At 44.0% G+C, this 18186-nt stretch overlaps 1 protein-coding gene and 1 long non-coding RNA gene across 11 annotated transcripts in view; both read right to left on the bottom strand.

Annotated features, from left to right (window-relative positions):
* Positions 1-18186, bottom strand: part of FBH1 (F-box DNA helicase 1) — a 71103-nt gene that overhangs the window by 49558 nt on the left and 3359 nt on the right. For all 10 annotated transcript variants that reach the window (XR_011678750.1, XR_011678749.1, XR_011678748.1 and 7 more), the window contains exons 2-7: positions 17318-17481; positions 15932-16419; positions 9338-9468; positions 5527-5656; positions 4296-4486; positions 1432-1527 (exon numbers count right to left, since the gene is read on the bottom strand). Coding sequence is in view for 4 of the 10 variants with exons in the window: in XM_071424214.1 (XP_071280315.1) it covers positions 1432-1527; positions 4296-4486; positions 5527-5656; positions 9338-9468; positions 15932-16419; positions 17318-17480 (1199 nt within the window). In the remaining 6 variants the exon portion in view is untranslated. The remainder of the gene's footprint in view (positions 1-1431; positions 1528-4295; positions 4487-5526; positions 5657-9337; positions 9469-15931; positions 16420-17317; positions 17482-18186) is intronic.
* LOC139588615 (uncharacterized) lies at positions 7365-8741 on the bottom strand. Its single transcript, XR_011678755.1, has 3 exons — positions 7889-8741; positions 7663-7789; positions 7365-7400 (listed from the first exon to the last, which is right to left on the bottom strand). It is a non-coding gene; the product is annotated as an uncharacterized lncRNA (long non-coding RNA).

The raw sequence follows: 18186 nt of genomic DNA, 5'->3' as shown, positions 1-18186 counted from the left end.
CATGAGAACACTGCATTTCACCTCAGGTGTGGAGAGGACTTCCAAAATTAATCAATAGCACTGAGATTACAAGGGTGTAGTTTAATTAGAAGGCTGTAATATCACTAAATAGAAAAGTTTAAACTTTTAAAACATAGTAATATATATAAAACTAAAATAAAAGTTCTAAGAAGTAACTAATCCTTTTTCTTTACCTTCTTCTTCATGAGTTTAAATAACACTTTGTAATTAGACAAAAGACCACATTACAAATGCCAAATAATTAGATATTATTTTAAAAGTAAAAATAATTTAAGTATCATTTCTTAATTAAATAGTTTAACCTTAAAAAAACCTTATATAAAAAAGAGTTAACCATCTCATAACTTAGTAGTAAAATACTATAAAGCTTATATTTTTACTTATAATAAAGCTTATTTTTACTTATAATATAAGTAAAAATAATAAATATCTAAACCTAAACACAAAATACCATCTCTAACACTTAAATCCCAACCTTAACAAAAACAAAAAAGAAAACCCCAAAAATCAACAGGAATGTTCCCCTGGAGAAGGGAGGGATCCAGGGAGAGCTTCCAGCACATTGCAGGGGCTCCAGGAGAGCTGCAGAGGGACTGGGGCCAAGGCCTGCAGGGACAGCACCCAGGGAATGGCTCCCAGTGCCAGAGGGCAGCCAGGGATGGGATCTTGGCAATGAGGAATTCCTGGCTGGGCTGGGATTGCCAGAGCAGCTGGGGCTGCCCCTGCATCCCTGCAGTGTCCAAGGAAGGATTGGAGCAGCCTGGGATGGTGGGATTGCAATGGGATGGGGTTGGAGGTCCCTTCCCACCCAAACTGCTCTGGGATTCTGGGATTTGGGACACTCAGAATCCATCCCGAGGGATTTTTATGGAAGGTGGGGATGGAAAAGGGAAGGGAGACCCTTCCTGGAGTCCTGAGATTCCCAGTGAAGCCCCCGGATCCCAAAATCCCTTCCTAGAGAGGAGTCGGAGTGCGGATGGATCCAATCCCAGGCTGGGAGAGCTGGGAATGGAGGGAATTCCCTGGGAGAGGGAGACTGGGCTGGGATTTTGGGAAGGGATTCCCAGAGCAGCTGGGGCTGCCCTGATCCCTGCAATGCCCAAGGTTGGACCCTGGGGCTGGAGCAGCCTGGGACAGGGGGAGCTGTCCCTGCCATGGCAGGGGTGGCACTGGGTGATTCCAAACCCTGCCATGATTCCAAAATAGACCCAGGAACAAATTTAAACTCAGCAATTCCAATTTTACACATGGAAAGCCCAATTCTGATTTTCCTCTGAGAATTCATGGGAAGGTGGTGAGCAGCAGGATCAGCTGTGCCCCTGATCCAGCTCCACCCTTTCCTGCTGTGCAATATTTGGAATATTTGCTCCTCACTCCATGGAATTGCTCAGCATGCACTGCTTGGATCACCTGGGACTCGAATCCATTCTTCCCTCTTGCAGGGGCTGCACAATTCCAGAGGCATTTTCCATCAGATACAGACAGTAGAAAATATTGTAGTGAAGCCTGGAAAAAAAAAGGGATAAAACAGGAATTACTGAGAAATAGGAAATATATAATAATTATATATATAATAATTATATAAAATATAATTATATATTAGAATATTCATATTAATAATATATAGTATATATTTTATTTCTTTATAAATATATATATTATTTGTATATTAAATATATAATAATTGTATAAAATATATCTTATAGAGTTAATATATAAAAAATAATTTTATATATATGTATCTATATATGTATAGTATATATATAGTTAATATATAAAAAATAATTTTATATATATATATGTATAAAATATGTATATTCATATATATACATATATATAATTTATATCTATTATTTATAAAGATATATATTATTTGTATATATATAAAATATATAATAATTATAATATATAATATATAGTTAATATATATAAATTAATATATATAATATATAGTTAATATATATAAAAATAATTTTATAGATATGTATATATATTTATATATACATATATGTAAATTATATATAATATATATAGTATATATTATAGTATAGTATATTAGTATTATATAATATATAATCTATAATATATATATTATATATATTATTTATATATAATATATAATAATTATATAGAATATATCTTATAGTTAATATATAATATAAAAATAATTTTAATATGCATATTTATATTTATAAATAGATATAATTTATATATATAATATATAACATATATTCATATATAAAGATATATATTATTTATATATATTAAATATAAAATAGTTATATGAAATATATATTATATAAAATATATATTATATAGTTAATATATATAATATATACATAAAAATAATTTATATATATATATTATAATATACATAATTAATAACAAATTAAACCTCTGCAGCCACTTAAAACACCACCAATACCTTGGATAATTAAAAACAAAAGCCTCAAGCTCTGCAGGAAGTGATGAATAATTGAAAATGATCTTTAAACAATTCTGCCCTGCCAGGTTTGTATTCCAGGTCTCCCATGCCAGCCTGACCTGGGATCAGAGTGCAGGGGATAATTCTGAACTCCTGAGCCACAATTACCAGCAGGGCTGGGGCTGGGGACCTCACAGGGAATCTGGGGCTGATCTGGGCTTTAGGGCGAAGCAGTTTTTGGTCTAGAATGGTTTCAGGGGAGGTTTTTAACTCTGGTATTGATTCTTGGTGCTTTTTCCCTGCAGAGGGAGAAGGGATTCTTTGGTTTTAACTCTGCTGACAACAATTGGTTTAAAATTAACCTGGATTCTCCAGCAGGGCTTTCCCACTGTGCTTTTCCCTCTTTTAGGGCAGTTTTGTTCCTTTCTTCCAGCCCTCCAGGACAGGTTTTGTGTCTCCCATCGTGATTTGGACCCTCAGACTCATTCATTGCTGCAAAGAGCAATCAGGAAATTCCTCCAGGACACATTTCCTCCTTACTCCCAGGAGGAATTCCCACTTTTTCTGGTCTGGCCTGTCCAGGGAGATGGAAATTCGAAAATCCCTGGATTTTGACCTGCCACATTTCCTGCAGGTTAATGACTTGATCCAGCAGTTAATCAATCATTAACATCCCAAACAAACATCCCAGTTTCCCTCAGGATGAGCCTTTCCCTGTCCCACAGGCTGGGTTAGAGCTCACAGAGCTTCCAGAGCCATCTAATTCCTGGCTGTTTGCATTTTCCACTCCAGTTCCTTCCCGATTTTCTGCCAAGAAGGATTTCCCTGTGTCCTTCCTCCTTATTCCCACTGCAATCCTGAAGGAATCTCAAGGAATCTCTGCTCAGATCCCCCTTTTTTGGGGGGGGGAAACAAAAGGATCATGAGGGAAGGAGCTCCTACAACTTGGAATGAAGTAAAATAAATCAATTTTGGGGAGGAATTAAAAACATTAAATTGTCATAGCTGAGCAGGAGGAGTCTTTAAATCCTGGTTTTATTTGGGGAAAATTTGGAGTTTTTTGAATATTGTATCCTGAAAGGAGTGAAAGGATAAGGGGCAATGCCAGAGGGATGGGATAGATGGGAAATTGGGAAGGAATTCCTGGCTGGGAGGGGGAGAAGCACTGGAATGAACACTCCTAGAGGAGCTGTAGCTGCCTAGGCCAGGCTGGAGAGCCAAACCCCCTGGGAACCAGAGGGATTTGAAACTCAGAGTTGGAGAGACCTCAGAGCTCCTTGCAGGGCCTAAAGGGGCTCCAAGAAAGAGACTTTGGGATAAAGGATGGAGGGGCAGCACACAGGGAATGGCTTCAGATTGGAAAAAGGGGAGATTTGGGATGGGATCATGGGAAGGAATTCTTGGGCTGGGCTGGAATTCCCAGAGCAGCTGCAGCTGCCTCATCCCTGGAACATCCAAGGCTGGATTGGAGCACCCTGGGATGGTGGGAAGTGCCCAGGGATGGAATGGGAAGCTCCTGACCTGGTGGAGATGGGAATGCTCCTGTTCTGCTGGGAACCAGAGGGATTTGAAACTCCAAGTTGGAGAGACTCAGAGCTCCTTGCAGGGCCTGCAGGGGCTCCAGGAGAGCTGCAGAGGCGCTGGGGCCAAGGCCTGCAGGGACAGCACCCAGGGAATGGCTCCCAGTGCCAGAGGGCAGCCAGGGATGGGATCTTGGCAATGAGGAATTCCTGGCTGGGCTGGGATTGCCAGAGCAGCTGGGGCTGCCTCATCCCTGGAACATCTGAGGCTGGATTGGAGCACCCTGGGGTGGTGGGAAGTGCCCAGGGCTGGAGTGGGAGCTCCTGACCTGTTGGAGATGGGAATGCTCCTGTTCCTCATGGCCAGCAGCAGCGTGGCCATGCAGTGCAGCACCTCAGTGACCTCCAGCAGGGCCAGCTCCGAGCAGGGGCTCCGGAAACACTGCAGGAGCCTCTGGATGTCACCAACACCATCAGAGAACAGCACCATGACAGCAAACGTGGCCCACACCTTCTCTGCCTGGGGAAGGACAAGGAAAACACAGCAAAAAGCTTGGAGCTTCCAGGAAAATCTCACTAGGAGGTGGAAAAATTCAGTGAGGAGCTGTTAAATCTTAAATTGATGCCTTGAGAATCTGAGCTAGAGCAGAGGCAGGACAGAGCTCCAGAATAAAGCAGGGATTCATTCCAAGGATCTCCTCCATGGATGCACCTTGGGCAGCACCAGAGCCCAGCCAGGGCTGCACCCAAGATGAACCAAAAGGGCCCCAAAATGCACCAGCGCTCCCGGGGTCTCTCCCTGGGATCAGTTCTGCTCCATTTGCATCTTGCAGTTCATTGTCCCATTCCAGCTTTAGCCCCTGCAGTCCCACCCTGCTTGTTTTTCTCTCTCCAGCCCACGGGGTTTGTGCTCCTGGGCTGAGATTTGGGGCATTTGTCCTTGGTGCCCAGCTGGAGCAGGAATTGTTTTGTCTCCCTGCTCTGTGCACAGAGCTCACCATCCCATAATATGGAGCTCAGACACTAAAGCAGCACAGAATGGGAAACATAAAAAAGCCAAACCTGAGGCATCATTGTCAGCCCAAATTATCCCAAATAACCCCACAGAGGGAGGAGTCTGGGGTACAGGAGGCAGAGTGGCCCCAATCCAGCAGAGTTGTAGGATGGGTTAAAAAGGGAGGAGCACATCCCAGATCTGCATCCTGTCCAGCCCTATCCATCCAACTGATGGGAATGGCAGGAAGGAGAGCCTGGATCTCCCCAGAAATGTGGGCTGAGGTCAGATCCCAGGGGATGCTGAGTGCCTGGAGAGGTGCTGGCTGCTCCCAAGCCACTGTTTGTGGGATTTAGGGATCATTCCTGCCTGTTGTTTGCCTTGATTCCAGAGGAACCAAAATCCATCAAAACAGAGCTCCAGGGTTTTCCTCCAAATCCCTTTGGTGACAAGAGGCACCACAAGCACATCCAGAGGGTTTGGGGACACTGCAGGAATTTGTTAAAAAAATCCCAGAAATAAGAGCGAAATAAAAGAAATAAAACAGAAACAAGAGTGCAACTCACCCCAGGCTTGCTGTGTAGATCTGGGAATTTGCTGAGGACACAGAACTGAGCCTTTGGGAAGAGGGGATGACTTCCCAAAACCTGGAGGAGCCTGCTGGGATCCACCTTGGGTCCCGTGGATGACACCAACCTGTGCAGGAGCAATAACGAGGATTTACTGTCCCAGAACTGGTGGCTGCTCCAGAGCACCTCTGCTAATGCCCACAGCTCATTGTTAGGCATCATGGACCCTTTGAGAGACACTGAACTCAGCAGAAATAATGTTAATAATTGTCAGAAGGGATTGCCTCTGCACAAAGAGCACTGCACACTAATCAGTGTATACCTAGCTTTGTATATGGTAAATTAACAAACACCCATCTTTTAGAAAAATTAAAAACATTCACGTGTCTGTAGGTGCTTCTTCAAGCACAGTTTTGACTTCTGCACTCAACCAATCATACTTGCTGTCACAGTTTTACATGAGAGACATTTTAAAAAGTGATACAAAGCTTCCAACCATTAAAAAACTGGACAGGCCTCTGTGAGAAACACACAGAGAAAAGAAACCTGGAAACTATGAATAAAGTTTTCTTTATACCCTTTTCAAGTTATAAACCTACTTTACCTGTTTCAGAACAAAAAATAAACACATTAATCATTAACCAACACCAAAACCCACCACACTCTTTAATACATTAACAAAACAAATCTTAAAATTAAAAAAAAATCTGAAATTAGCAAACGAAAAATCTTAACAAATAAGAATTATTTACAAATTTTTCTTTGTTGAATGTAGCCCAAGAAGCAAAACCAAACCATGGCCCACATGCACAGCTCTGAGGCCATCAACAAACAGAGATTTCCTCACCTCCCTGGTGCCTCTCCAGCCCTGGCTTTGTGCTTTGTTTGCTGTCAGTGTAAAGGGACACTGGGGAGGGCCATGAACAAGCCCTGGGCTGGGAGAAGCTTCAGAAGCTCCAGCAGTGCTGGTGCAGAGAGCTGGGCCTCAGCTGCTGGGCAGGGCTCGGGGGTGTCTGCTCCCTGCTCCAGGTGACACCAGGACACGGGGACTGGGAGTGCTGCCTCAGCTGCTGGGCAGGGCTGGGGGTGTCTGCTCCAGGTGACACCAGGACAGGGGGACTGGGAGTGCTGCCTGGGCAGGCTGGGCAGGACTCAGGGGTTTGCTCCCTGCTCCAGGTGACACCAGGACATGGGGACTGGGAGTGCTGCCTCAGCTGCTGGGCAGGACTCAGGGGTCTGCTCCCTGCTCCAGGTGACACCAGGACAGGGGGACTGGGAGTGCTGCCTGGGCAGGCTGGGCAGGGCTCGGGGGTGTCTGCTCCCTGCTCCAGGTGTCACCAGGACACGGGGACTGGGAGCGCTGCCGCGGGCAGGCTGGGCAGGGCTCAGGTGTCTGCTCCCTGCTCCAGGTGACACCAGGACATGGGGACCCGGCAGTGCTGCCTGGGCAGGCTGGGCAGGGAGGGTCCCTGCTCTGCAGGGCAGCGGGCACTGAAGGGACTTGGAGGCCTCCTGCAGTACAAACCCTCCTGGCATTCTGAATTTTGGGGGAAAAGGCAGCAAAGAAAAGAGAGTTTGGGTCTGGTAACCAAACCGTGCATGAACTGCCTACATCTGCTCTCCACCTGAACACACTCATTAATAAGAATTCTACTTCATTCTTAAATCTGCTCTTCACCTGAACACACTGACATTAATAATAATTCTACTTCATTCTTAAATCTGCTCTCCACCTGAACACACTTACATTAATAATAATTCTACTTCATTCTTAAATCTGCTCTTCACCTGAACACACTCATTAATAATAATTCTATTTCATTCTTAAATCTGCTCTCCACCTGAACACACTTACATTAATAATAATTCTACTTCATTCTTAAATCTGCTTTCCACCTGAACACACTCATTAATAATAATTCTACTTCATTCTAAAATCTGCTCTCCACCTGAACACACTCACATTAATAATAATTCTACTTCATTCTTAAATCTGCCCTTCACCTGAACACACTGATGCCTCAATAATTATTCTTGAATCCTCTCCACCTGAACACACTTACATTAATAATAATTCTACTTCATTCTTAAATCTGCTCTCCACCTGAACACACTCATTAATAATAATTCTACTTTATTTTTAAATCTTCTCTCCACCTGAACACACTGATGCCTCAATCATAATTATTCTAAAATCTTCTCTCCACCTGAACACACTCATTAATAATAATTCTACTTTATTCTTAAATCTTCTCTCCACCTGAACACACTTATATTAATAATAATTATACTTTATTCTTAAATCTGTTCTTCACCTGAACACACTGATGCCTCAATTTTTCTTGAATCTTCTCTTCACCCGAACACGCTGATGTCTCAATCATAATTATTCTTGAATCCTCTCCACCTGAACACACTCATTAATAAGAATTCTACTTCATTCTTAAATCTGCCCTTCACCTGAACACACTGATATCTCAATCATAATTACTCTTAAATTTGCTCTCCACCTGAACACACTTACATTAACAATAATTCTACTTCATTCTTAAATCTGCTCTCCACTTGAACACACTGATGTCCCAATCATAATTATTCTTGAATCCTCTCCACCTGAACACACTTATATTAACAATAATTATACTTCATTCTTAAATCTGCTCTCCACCTGAACACACTCATATTAATAATAATTCTACTTTATTCTAAAATCTTCTCTCCACCTGAACACACTGACATTAATAATAATTCTACTTTATTTTTGAACTCTCTCTCCCCCTGCACACACTGATGCCTCAATAATAGTTATATTCTACTGCTAAACCCTCTCTCCCCCTGCACACACTCACATTAATAATAATTTTACTTTATTTTTGAACCCTCTCTCCCCCTGCACACACTGATGCCTCAATAACAGTTATATTTTACTGCCAAACCCTCTCTCCCCCTGCACACCCTGCCATCACAGGAGCTGCACACTATTTCTCCCTTACCAGCAGGAATTTCCCCTGCTGGCTCCAAAGCAGCCCCAGGGTGGCTGCAGAGGCTCCCAGGAATCCCTGCAGTGTTTTCCATGGAATTTGAGCAGCTGGAAGTTGCATTTCCAGCCCATTCCTGTGCCAGGAGCCACTTGGACAAGAGTTCCCAGTTTTGTGGCCCACAAGAGCTGGAATAAATTCCTGCATGCAGCTCCCAGCCTGGAAGCTCCTCCTGGCTGTCTCCAAGTGTCCTCCAGTGGAATTCCATGCCCAGGGGGTGGAACTGGATAATTTTAAGGCTCTTCCCAATCCAAACCATGATTCCGTGATTCCAGGATCCACCTTGCTACTTTATTTTTTCTATATCTTAACCTCTAAAACTTTATTTATTTTAATGTGTCTCTGCTCTAAATGATAAACCCACATTCTCACTTTTAGCTCTTAACTTTGGAAGTTTGTTCTAAGGTCTGAGATTAAATCTTGTGTTTAATTCTGAGCTTTGGCTCACAGCCCCAAAGTCCTGAGGGTTCTTTGCATTTCAGGTTCCAGCACCTGTGCACGTGGCAGTGCTGGGAATGGTTGGATTCCATGTCTTAGAGACCTTTTCCAACCTAAGGAATTCCATGGTCCCAGCATCTTGTGTCCAAACAGGGTAACAAAAAGAAAAGGAAAGTTTTGTACCTCTTTTTAGTGGGTTTTTTTTTCCCTATCAAAACCACTTTTCCCTCCCCATTTTCCTGCACCTCTCCCACCAATCTAGAAGACAAAGGTGGCAATTGCCAGGATGCAGAGGAAGAAGCCCCAAAGGCAGGAAAATCTGCAGGACTGACCTGACCAAGCCCAGCACACAGCCCTGGTGCTCCTTGGCTATGTTGAACTGCTGCAGGAGCTGCTCCACCCTCTGCAGGGCTGACTGCTCCCTGCTCAGGTACTGCTGGTGCAGCTTCTTCCAGGGGATGAACTGCAGAGGGAAACACAGAGCAGCAGCTTGCACCTCGGGGTGCTCCAAAAATGGGAAAGGGAGCAGCCAGGGGGCTCCAAAAGGCATGGGGGTCACAGAGGAGCTGGGTGGGAAAGGGAGATGGGGAAGGAAAGGGGGAAAAGGGGAAAAAGAGAGGGGGGAGAAGAGAGAGGGGAAAAGAGAGGAAAAAAAGGAGGGGAAAATAGAGAAAAAAGGGAAAGAAGGAGGAAAAAAATAGAGGGGGAAAAGGAAAGGGGGGGAAAAGAAGGGGGGGGAAAAGAGGAAAAAAAGGAGGGAAAAATAGAGAAAAAGGGGAAAAAAGGAGGAAAAAGGGGGGAGAAGAGGGAGGAAAAAAGAGAGGAAAAGGGAAAGGGGGAAAAATGAAGGGGGAAAAAAAGGAAAGGGGGAAAAAAAGGAAAGGGGGGAAAAAGAGAGAGGGAAAAAAAAAGAGAGGGAAAAAAAAAGAGAGGGAAAAAAAAAGAGAGGGAAAAAAAAAGAGAGGGAAAAAAAAAGAGAGGGAAAAAAAAAGAGAGGGAAAAAAAAAGAGAGGGAAAAAAAAAGAGAGGGAAAAAAAAAGAGAGGGAAAAAAAAAGAGAGGGAAAAAAAAAGAGAGGGAAAAAAAAAGAGAGGGAAAAAAAAAGAGAGGGAAAAAAAAAGAGAGGGGAAAAAAAAGAGAGGGGAAAAAAAAGAGAGGGGAAAAAAAAGAGAGGGGAAAAAAAAGAGAGGGGAAAAAAAAGAGAGGGGAAAAAAAAGAGAGGGGAAAAAAAAGAGAGGGGAAAAAAAAGAGAGGGGAAAAAAAAGAGAGGGGAAAAAAAAGAGAGGGGAAAAAAAAGAGAGGGGAAAAAAAAGAGAGGGGAAAAAAAGAGAGGGGAAAAAAAGAGAGGGGAAAAGAAAAGAGAGGGGAAAAGAAAAGAGAGGGGGAAGGGAGGAAAACAAGAGAGGGAAAAAAGAGGAGGGGGAAAAGAGAAGAGGAAAACAAGAGGGGAAAAGAGAGGGAAAAAAGGAGGGGAAAATAGAGAAAAAAGGGAAAGAAAGAGGAAAAATGAAGGTGGAAAAAAATAGAGGGGGAAAAGGAAAGAGGGGGAAGGAAAGGGTGGGGGGAAAGAAGGGGGGGAAAAAGAAGGGGGGAAAAAAAGAAGGGGAAAACAAGAGGGAAAAAGAGGGAAAAAAAGGAGGGAAAAATAGAGAAAAAAGGGAAAAAATGAGGAAAAAGGGGGGAGAAGAGGGAGGAAAAAAGAGAGGGGAAAAGAGAGAAAAAAGGGAAAGAAGGGGAAAATAGAGAAAGGGGGGAAAAAAAGGAAAGGGGGGGAAAAAAGGAAAGGGGGGGAAAAAAAGGAAAAGGGGGAAAAAAAGGAAAGGGGGGAAAAAAAGGAAAGGGGGGAAAAAAAGGAAAGGGGGGGAAAAAAGAGACGGGGGAATAAAAAGAGAGGGGGGAATAAAAAGAGAGGGGGGAAAAAAGGGGGGGGAAGAAAAGAAGGGGGGGAAGAAGAGAGGAAAAAAAGAGAAAAAAAAAGAGAGGGGGAAAGAAAAGAGAGGGGAAAAAGAAAGGGAGGAAAAAAGAGAGGGGGAAAGAAAAGAGAGGGGGAAAGAAAAGAGAGGGGGAAAGAAAAGAGAGGGGGAAAGAAAAGAGAGGGGGAAAGAAAAGAGAGGGGGAAAGAAAAGAGAGGGGGAAAGAAAAGAGAGGGGGAAAGAAAAGAGAGGGGGAAAGAAAAGAGAGGGGGAAGGGAGGAAAACAAGAGAGGGGAAAAAAGAGGAGGGGGAAAAGAGAAGAGGAAAACAAGAGGGGAAAAGAGAGGGAAAAAAGGAGGGAAAAATAGAGAAAAAAGGGAAAGAAAGAGGAAAAATGAAGGTGGAAAAAATAGAGGGGGAAAAGGAAAGAGGGGGAAGGAAAGGGTGGGGGGAAAGAAGGGGGGGAAAAAGAAGGGGGGAAAAAAAGAAGGGGAAAACAAGAGGGAAAAAGAGGGAAAAAAAAAGGAGGGAAAAATAGAGAAAAAGGGGAAAAAAAGGAGGAAAATGGGAGAGAAGAGGGAAGAAAAAAGAGAGGGAAAAAGGGAGAAAAAAGGGAAAGAAGGAGGAAAAAGGAAGGGGGAAAAATAGGGGGGGGGAAAGGAAAGGGGGGGAAAGGAAAGGGGGGGGAAAGGAAAGGAAAACAAGAGGGGAGGGAAAAAGGGAGAAAAAAAGGAGGGAAAAATAGAGAAAAAAGGGGAAAAATGAGGAAAAAGGGGGGAGAAGAGGGAGGAAAAAAAGAGAGGGGAAAAGAGAGAAAAAAGGGAAAGAAGGGGGAAAAAAAGGAAAGGGGGGAAAAAAAGGAAAGGGGGAAAAAAAGGAAAGGGGGAAAAAAAGGAAAGGGGGAAAAAAAGGAAAGGGGGAAAAAAAGGAAAGGGGGAAAAAAAGGAAAGGGGGAAAAAAAGGAAAGGGGGAAAAAAGGAAAGGGGGAAAAAAAGGAAAGGGGGAAAAAAAGGAAAGGGGGAAAAAAAGGAAAGGGGGAAAAAAAGGAAAGGGGGAAAAAAAGGAAAGGGGGAAAAAAGGAAAGGGGGAAAAAAGGAAAAGGGGGAAAAAGGAAAGGGGGAAAAAAAGGAAAGGGGGAAAAAAGGAAAGGGGGAAAAAAAGGAAAGGGGGAAAAAAAGGAAAGGGGGAAAAAAGGAAAGGGGGGAAAAAAAGGAAAGGGGGGAAAGAAAAGAGAGGGGAAAAGAGGGGAGAAAAAAAGAGGGGGGGAAAAAAAAGAGGGGGGAAAAAAGAGGGGGGAAAGGGAGGAAAAAAAGAGGGGAAAAAAGAGGAGGGGGAAAAGAGAAGGGGAAAACAAGAGGGGAAAAGAGAGGAAAAAAAGGAGGGAAAAACAGAGAAAAAAGGGAAAGAAGGAGGAAAAATGAAGGTGGAAAAAATAGAGGAGAGAAAGGAAAGGGAGGGGGAAGGAAAGGGGGGGAAAAAGAAGGGGGAAAAAAGAAGGGGGGGAAAAGGAGGGAAAAATAGAGAAAAAAGGGGGAAAAAAGGAGGAAAAAGGGGGGAGAAGATGGAGGAAAAAAGAGAGGAGAAAAGAGAGAAAAAAGGGAAAGAAGGAGGAAAAAGGAAGGTGGAAAAAATAGAGGGGAAAAGGAAAGGGGGGGAAAAGGAAGGGGGGAAAAAAAGGAAGGGGGGAAAAAAAGGAAGGGGGGAAAAAAAGGAAAGGGGGAAAAAAAGGAAAGGGGGAAAAAAAGGAAAGGGGGAAAAAAAGGAAAGGGGGAAAAAAAGGAAAGGGGGAAAAAAAGGAAAGGGGGAAAAAAAGGAAAGGGGGAAAAAAAGGAAAGGGGGAAAAAAAGGAAAGGGGGGAATACTCCAAGCCTGCAAATAGGGCTGGATTTTTGGGAATGCTGAGTGCCTGGAGAGGTGCTGGCTGTTCCCAAGCCATTTTTTGTGGGATTTAGGGATCATTCCTTCCAGTTGTTTGCCTTGATTCCAGAGGAACCAAAATCCACCAAAACAGAGCTCCAGGGCTCTCCTCCAAATCCATTTGGTGACAAAAAGCACCCAGGGGCTTGGGGACACTGCAGGAACTCCCTGGATCCTTCCTGCCAGGAGAAAAGGCTGCAGGGAAAACTGAAATTCCATGGGATTTCATGGAATCCTCCAGGGCTTTTTTCTGTGCATGGGAGGGAATGTTGCTCCAACATGGATTTTGGATACAGGGCAACTTTTGGTCCAGAAGAGCAAAAAAAAAAAAAAGGCAGGAAATCTAAAAATTCATGGATTGTGGGAAGAATGATGGGATTTAAAGGAACAAAGGGTGACATGGATGATCCCATGGGATGATCCCAGAGCATTCCTTACCCACAGATCTTGGATATAGGGCAACAACTTTTGGTCCAGAAGAGCAAAAAGAAAGGCAAGAAATCTAAAAATTCCTGGATTGTGGAAAGAATGATGGGATTTAGAGAAACAAAGGGTGACATGGATGATCCCATGGGATGATCCCAGAGTGTTTCCTACCTATGGATCTCGGATTTTTTGGTCCAGAAGATCAAAGAAAAAGGGCAGGAAATCTAAAATTCCTGGATTTTGGGAAGAATGATGGGATTTAAAGGAACAAAGGGAGACATGGATGATCCCAGAGCGTTCTTTACCTGTGGATCTTGGATTTTGAATATAGGGCAGCAACTTTTGGTCCAAAAAAATGGCAGGAAACCTAAAAATTCACGGATTTTTGGGAAGAATGATGGGATTTAAAGGAACAAGGAGGCAGGCAGAGCATGGATGATGCCATGGGAAGAATGATGGGATTTAAAGGAACAAAGGGAGACATGGATGATCCCATGGGATGATCCCAGAGTGTTCCTTACCCACAGGTCTCAGATATAGGGCAACAACTTTTGGTCCAGAAGAGCAAAAAGAAAGGCAAGAAATCTAAAAATTCCTGGATTGTGGAAAGAATGATGGGATTTAGAGGAACAAAGGGAGACATGGATGATCCCATGGGATGATCCCAGAGTGTTCCTTACCTGTGGATCCCAGATTTTGAATACAGGGCAGCAACTTTTGGTCAAAAAAAATGGCAGGAGACCTAAAAATTCACGGATTTTTGGGAAGAATGATGGGATTTAGAGGAACAAAGGCAGAGCATGGATGATACCATGGGAAGAATGATGGGATTTAAAGGAACAAAGAGAGGCATGGATGATCCCATGGGATGATCCCAGAGCATTCCTTACCCACAGGTCTCGGATATAGGGCAGCAACTTTTGGTCCAGAAGACCAAAAAAAAATGGCAGGAGACCTAAAAATTCCTGGTTTTTGGAAGAATGATGGGATTTACAGGACCAAAGGGAGACATGGATGATGCCATGGGATGATCCCAGAGAGTTCCCTACCTATGGATCTCGGATCTTTTATTCCAGAAGAGCAAAGAAAAAGGGCAGGAAATCTAAAATTCCTGGATTTTGGGAAGAATGATGGGATTTGGAGGAAAAGAGGGAGGCATGGATGATCCCATGGAATAATCCCAGAGAGTTCCTTACCCACAGATCTCGGATATAGGGCAGCAACTTTTGGTCCAGAAGACCAAAAAAAAAAGGCAAGAAATCTAAAAATTCCTGGATTTTGGGAAGAATGATGGGATTTAGAGGCACAAAGGGTGACATGGAAGATTCCATGGGAAGAATGATGGGATTTAAAGGAAGAAAGGGAGACATGGATGATCCCATGGGATGATCCCAGAGCGTTCTTTACCTGTGGATCTTGGATTTTGGATATAGGGCAGCAACTTTTGGTCCAAAAAAATGGCAGGAGACCTAAAAATTCACGGATTTTGGGAAGAATGATGGGATTTAGAGGAACAAGGAGGCAGGCAGAGCATGGATGATGCCATGGGAAGAATGATGGGATTTAAAGGAACAAAGGGAGGCATGGATGATGCCATGGGATGATCCCAGAGCATTCCTTACCCACAGATCTCGGATATAGGGCAGCAACTTTTGGTCCAGAAGAGCAAAGAAAAAAAGGCAAGAAATCTAAAAATTCCTGGATTTTGGGAAGAATGATGGGATTTAAAGGAACAAAGAGTGACATGGATGATGCCATGGGAAGAATGATGGGATTTAGAGGAACAAAGGGAGGCATGGATGATCCCATGGGATGATCCCAGAGTGATCCTTACCTGTGGATCCCAGATTTTGAATACAGGGCAGCAACTTTTGGTCAAAAAAAATGGCAGGAGACCTAAAAATTCACGGATTTTTGGGGAGAATGATGGGATTTGAAGGAACAGAGAGGTAGGCAGAGCATGGATGATCCCATGGGAAGAATGATGGGATTTAGAGGCACAAAGGGTGACATGGATGATGCCATGGGAAGAATGATGGGATTTAGAGGCACAAAGGGAGGCATGGATGATGCCATGGGAAGAATGATGGGATTTAGAGGACCAAAGGGAGACATGGAAGATCCCATGGGAAGAATGATGGGATTTAGAGGCACAAAGGGAGACATGGATGATCTCATGGGAAGAATGATGGGATTTAGAGGCACAAAGAGTGACATGGATGATCCCATGGGACGAATGATGGGATTTAGAGGCACAAAGGGAGGCATGGATGATCCCATGGGAAGAATGATGGGATTTAGAGGCACAAAGAGTGACATGGAAGATCCCATGGGAAGAATGATGGGATTTAGAGGAACAGACAGAGGTAGGAAGAGCATGGATGATGCCATGGGAAGAATGATGGGATTTAGAGGCACAAAGAGTGACATGGATGATGCCATGGGACGAATGATGGGATTTAGAGGCACAAAGGGTGACATGGATGATCCCATGGGAAGAATGATGGGATTTAGAGGCACAAAGGGAGGCATGGATGATCCCATGGGAAGAATGATGGGATTTAGAGGCACAAAGGGTAACATGGAAGATCCCATGGGATGAATGATGGGATTTAGAGGACCAAAGAGTGACATGGAAGATCCCATGGGATGGTCCCAGAGCATTCCTTACCCGTGGATCCCGGATTATCTCCCTCCAGCAGCGACACACCAGGCTCAGGTTCTGGTACAGATCCAGCACTGGCAGGAAAGCAAAAATGTTCCTGAGGATTTCAGGAGGGAGATCATGCATGGATCCCTGAGGAACCTGCCAGCTGCGAGTGCCCAGGAGCCCGTAGTGCGGATCAGGGAGCGGCTCCACCTCCAGCTCCTCCCATTCCTGCTTGATCCCGCTGCGCTCTGCAATCTTCTCCTCGGGCTCCTCCCAGAGATCCTGCTCTGCTTTGGGAATTCTTCTCTTCCTGGAATGGGCCCTGGGAGGTGGCACCAGGCCCTGGGGATGCAGGGAAAGGGAGGGGTGGCTGAAGGGAGCGGGAGGTGCAGGGGCAAAGGGGTCCAGTGGCTCCTCCTTGATCCCATGGCTCGGCATCCCGGCACTTCCCACTTGCGGTGACTTCAGGATCCCAAAGAAATCCGAGATCTTCCTCTGCTGGCCCGCGGCTGCACGAAGGGGAAAAGTGGGAATGAATTCCATGGAAATCAGCGAGTGAGGAAGGATTTGGGGTTTTGGTGGCACGTCCAGCTGGGCAGGGAATGTTCACTGGGAAGGGAGCCAGGTACAGACAGAATTCCCAGGAAAATGGGGCTGAATCCCACATCTCCCAGGGATTCAGGGGGGGTTTTGTGGGGTTTCTGCTCAGCCACAGGTGTGGAGGCAGCAGGATTTGGGGAATAAAATGAAATGAAATTTCAAAAAAAAAAAAAAGGGAATAAAAAAGAAAATAAAAAAATAAATAAAATTAAAATAACATAAATATATAAACCGACATAAAATAAAGAATTGAAATGAAAATAATTAAATGAAAAAAATGTAAAATTTTAAAAAGTAAAATTAAATTAAATGCAACAAATAAATAAAATAAAAGAAAATAATTAAATTTAAAAAATAAAGTGAATAAAATCACAAAATCTCACAGAGAGGAAATGGGTCAAGGAAACTCTTTTTAATGGAATCCTGGAATGGGTTGGGTGGGAAGGGATTCCAAAGCCCATCCAGTGCCACCCCTGCCATGGCAGGGACACCTCCCACTGTCCCAGGCTGCTCCAGCCCCAGTGTCCAGCCTGGCCTGGGGCACTGCCAGGGATGCAGGGGCAGCCCCAGCTGCTCTGGCAATCCCAGCCCAGCCAGGAATTCCTCATTGCCAAGATCCCATCCCTGGCTGCCCTCTGGCACTGGGAGCCATTCCCTGGGTGCTGTCCCTGCAGGCCTTGGCCCCAGCCCCTCTGCAGCTCTCCTGGAGCCCCTGCAGGCCTGCAATGTGCTGGAAGCTCTCCCTGGATCCTTCCCTTCTCCAGGGGAGCATTCCCAGCTCTCCCAGCACAGCATTCCCTGCAGTACCTCTGGGATGTCTCCGCGTGCCGTGGATGGGATGAAGGCCCCGGTTTCCCCCTCCTCCTCCTCCTCGGGGCAGGCTCAGGGGCTGCCGCAGCGGGGCCGAGCCCTCGGGGCTGTGGGCCAGGGCCGCGCACTCGGGGGCTGTGAGCTGCCGGCAGCGCCGCATCCTGAGGGAACAACGGGAATCAATCAAAGGGAAACAACGGGAATCAAAGGGGAAAAAAAAACAGAAATCAAAGGGAAAAAAACCCAGAAATCAAAGGGAAAAAAAATCAGAAATCAAAGGGAAAAAAAAAACCAGAAATCAAAGGGAAAAAAAAATCAGAAATCAAAGGGAAAAAAATCAGAAATCAAAGGGAAAAAAAAATCAGAAATCAAAGGGAAAAAAATCAGAAATCAAAGGGAAAAAAAAATCAGAAATCAAAGGGAAAAAACAGAAATCAAAGGGGAAAAAAACCAGAAATCAAAGGGAAAAACAGAAATCAAGGGGAAAAAAAACCAGAAATCAAAGGGAAAAAAACCCCAGAAATCAAAAGGAAAAAAAATCAGAAATCAAAGGGAAAAAAAATCAGAAATTAAAGGGGAAAAAAATCAGAAATCAAAGGGAAAAAAAAATCAGAAATTAAAGGGGAAAAAAAATCAGAAATCAAAGGGAAAAAAAAACCAGAAATCAAAGGGAAAAAAAATCAGAAATCAAAGGGAAAAAACAGAAATCAAAGGGAAAAAAAACCAGAAATCAAAGGGAAAAAAACAGAAATCAAAGGGAAAAAAAAACAGAAAACAAAGGGAAAAAAAAACAGAAAACAAAGGGAAAAAAAAACAGAAATCAAAGGGAAAAAACAGAACTGTGCTTTCACTCTGGAATTCTGAGA

Source organism: Agelaius tricolor, unplaced genomic scaffold (genome assembly GCF_023055355.1).
Source record: "Agelaius tricolor isolate 1412-34295 unplaced genomic scaffold, bAgeTri1.0.p SCAF_3, whole genome shotgun sequence".
NCBI classification, from domain to species: domain Eukaryota; kingdom Metazoa; phylum Chordata; class Aves; order Passeriformes; family Icteridae; genus Agelaius; species Agelaius tricolor.
This window is presented reverse-complemented; position numbering and strand designations above follow the sequence as displayed.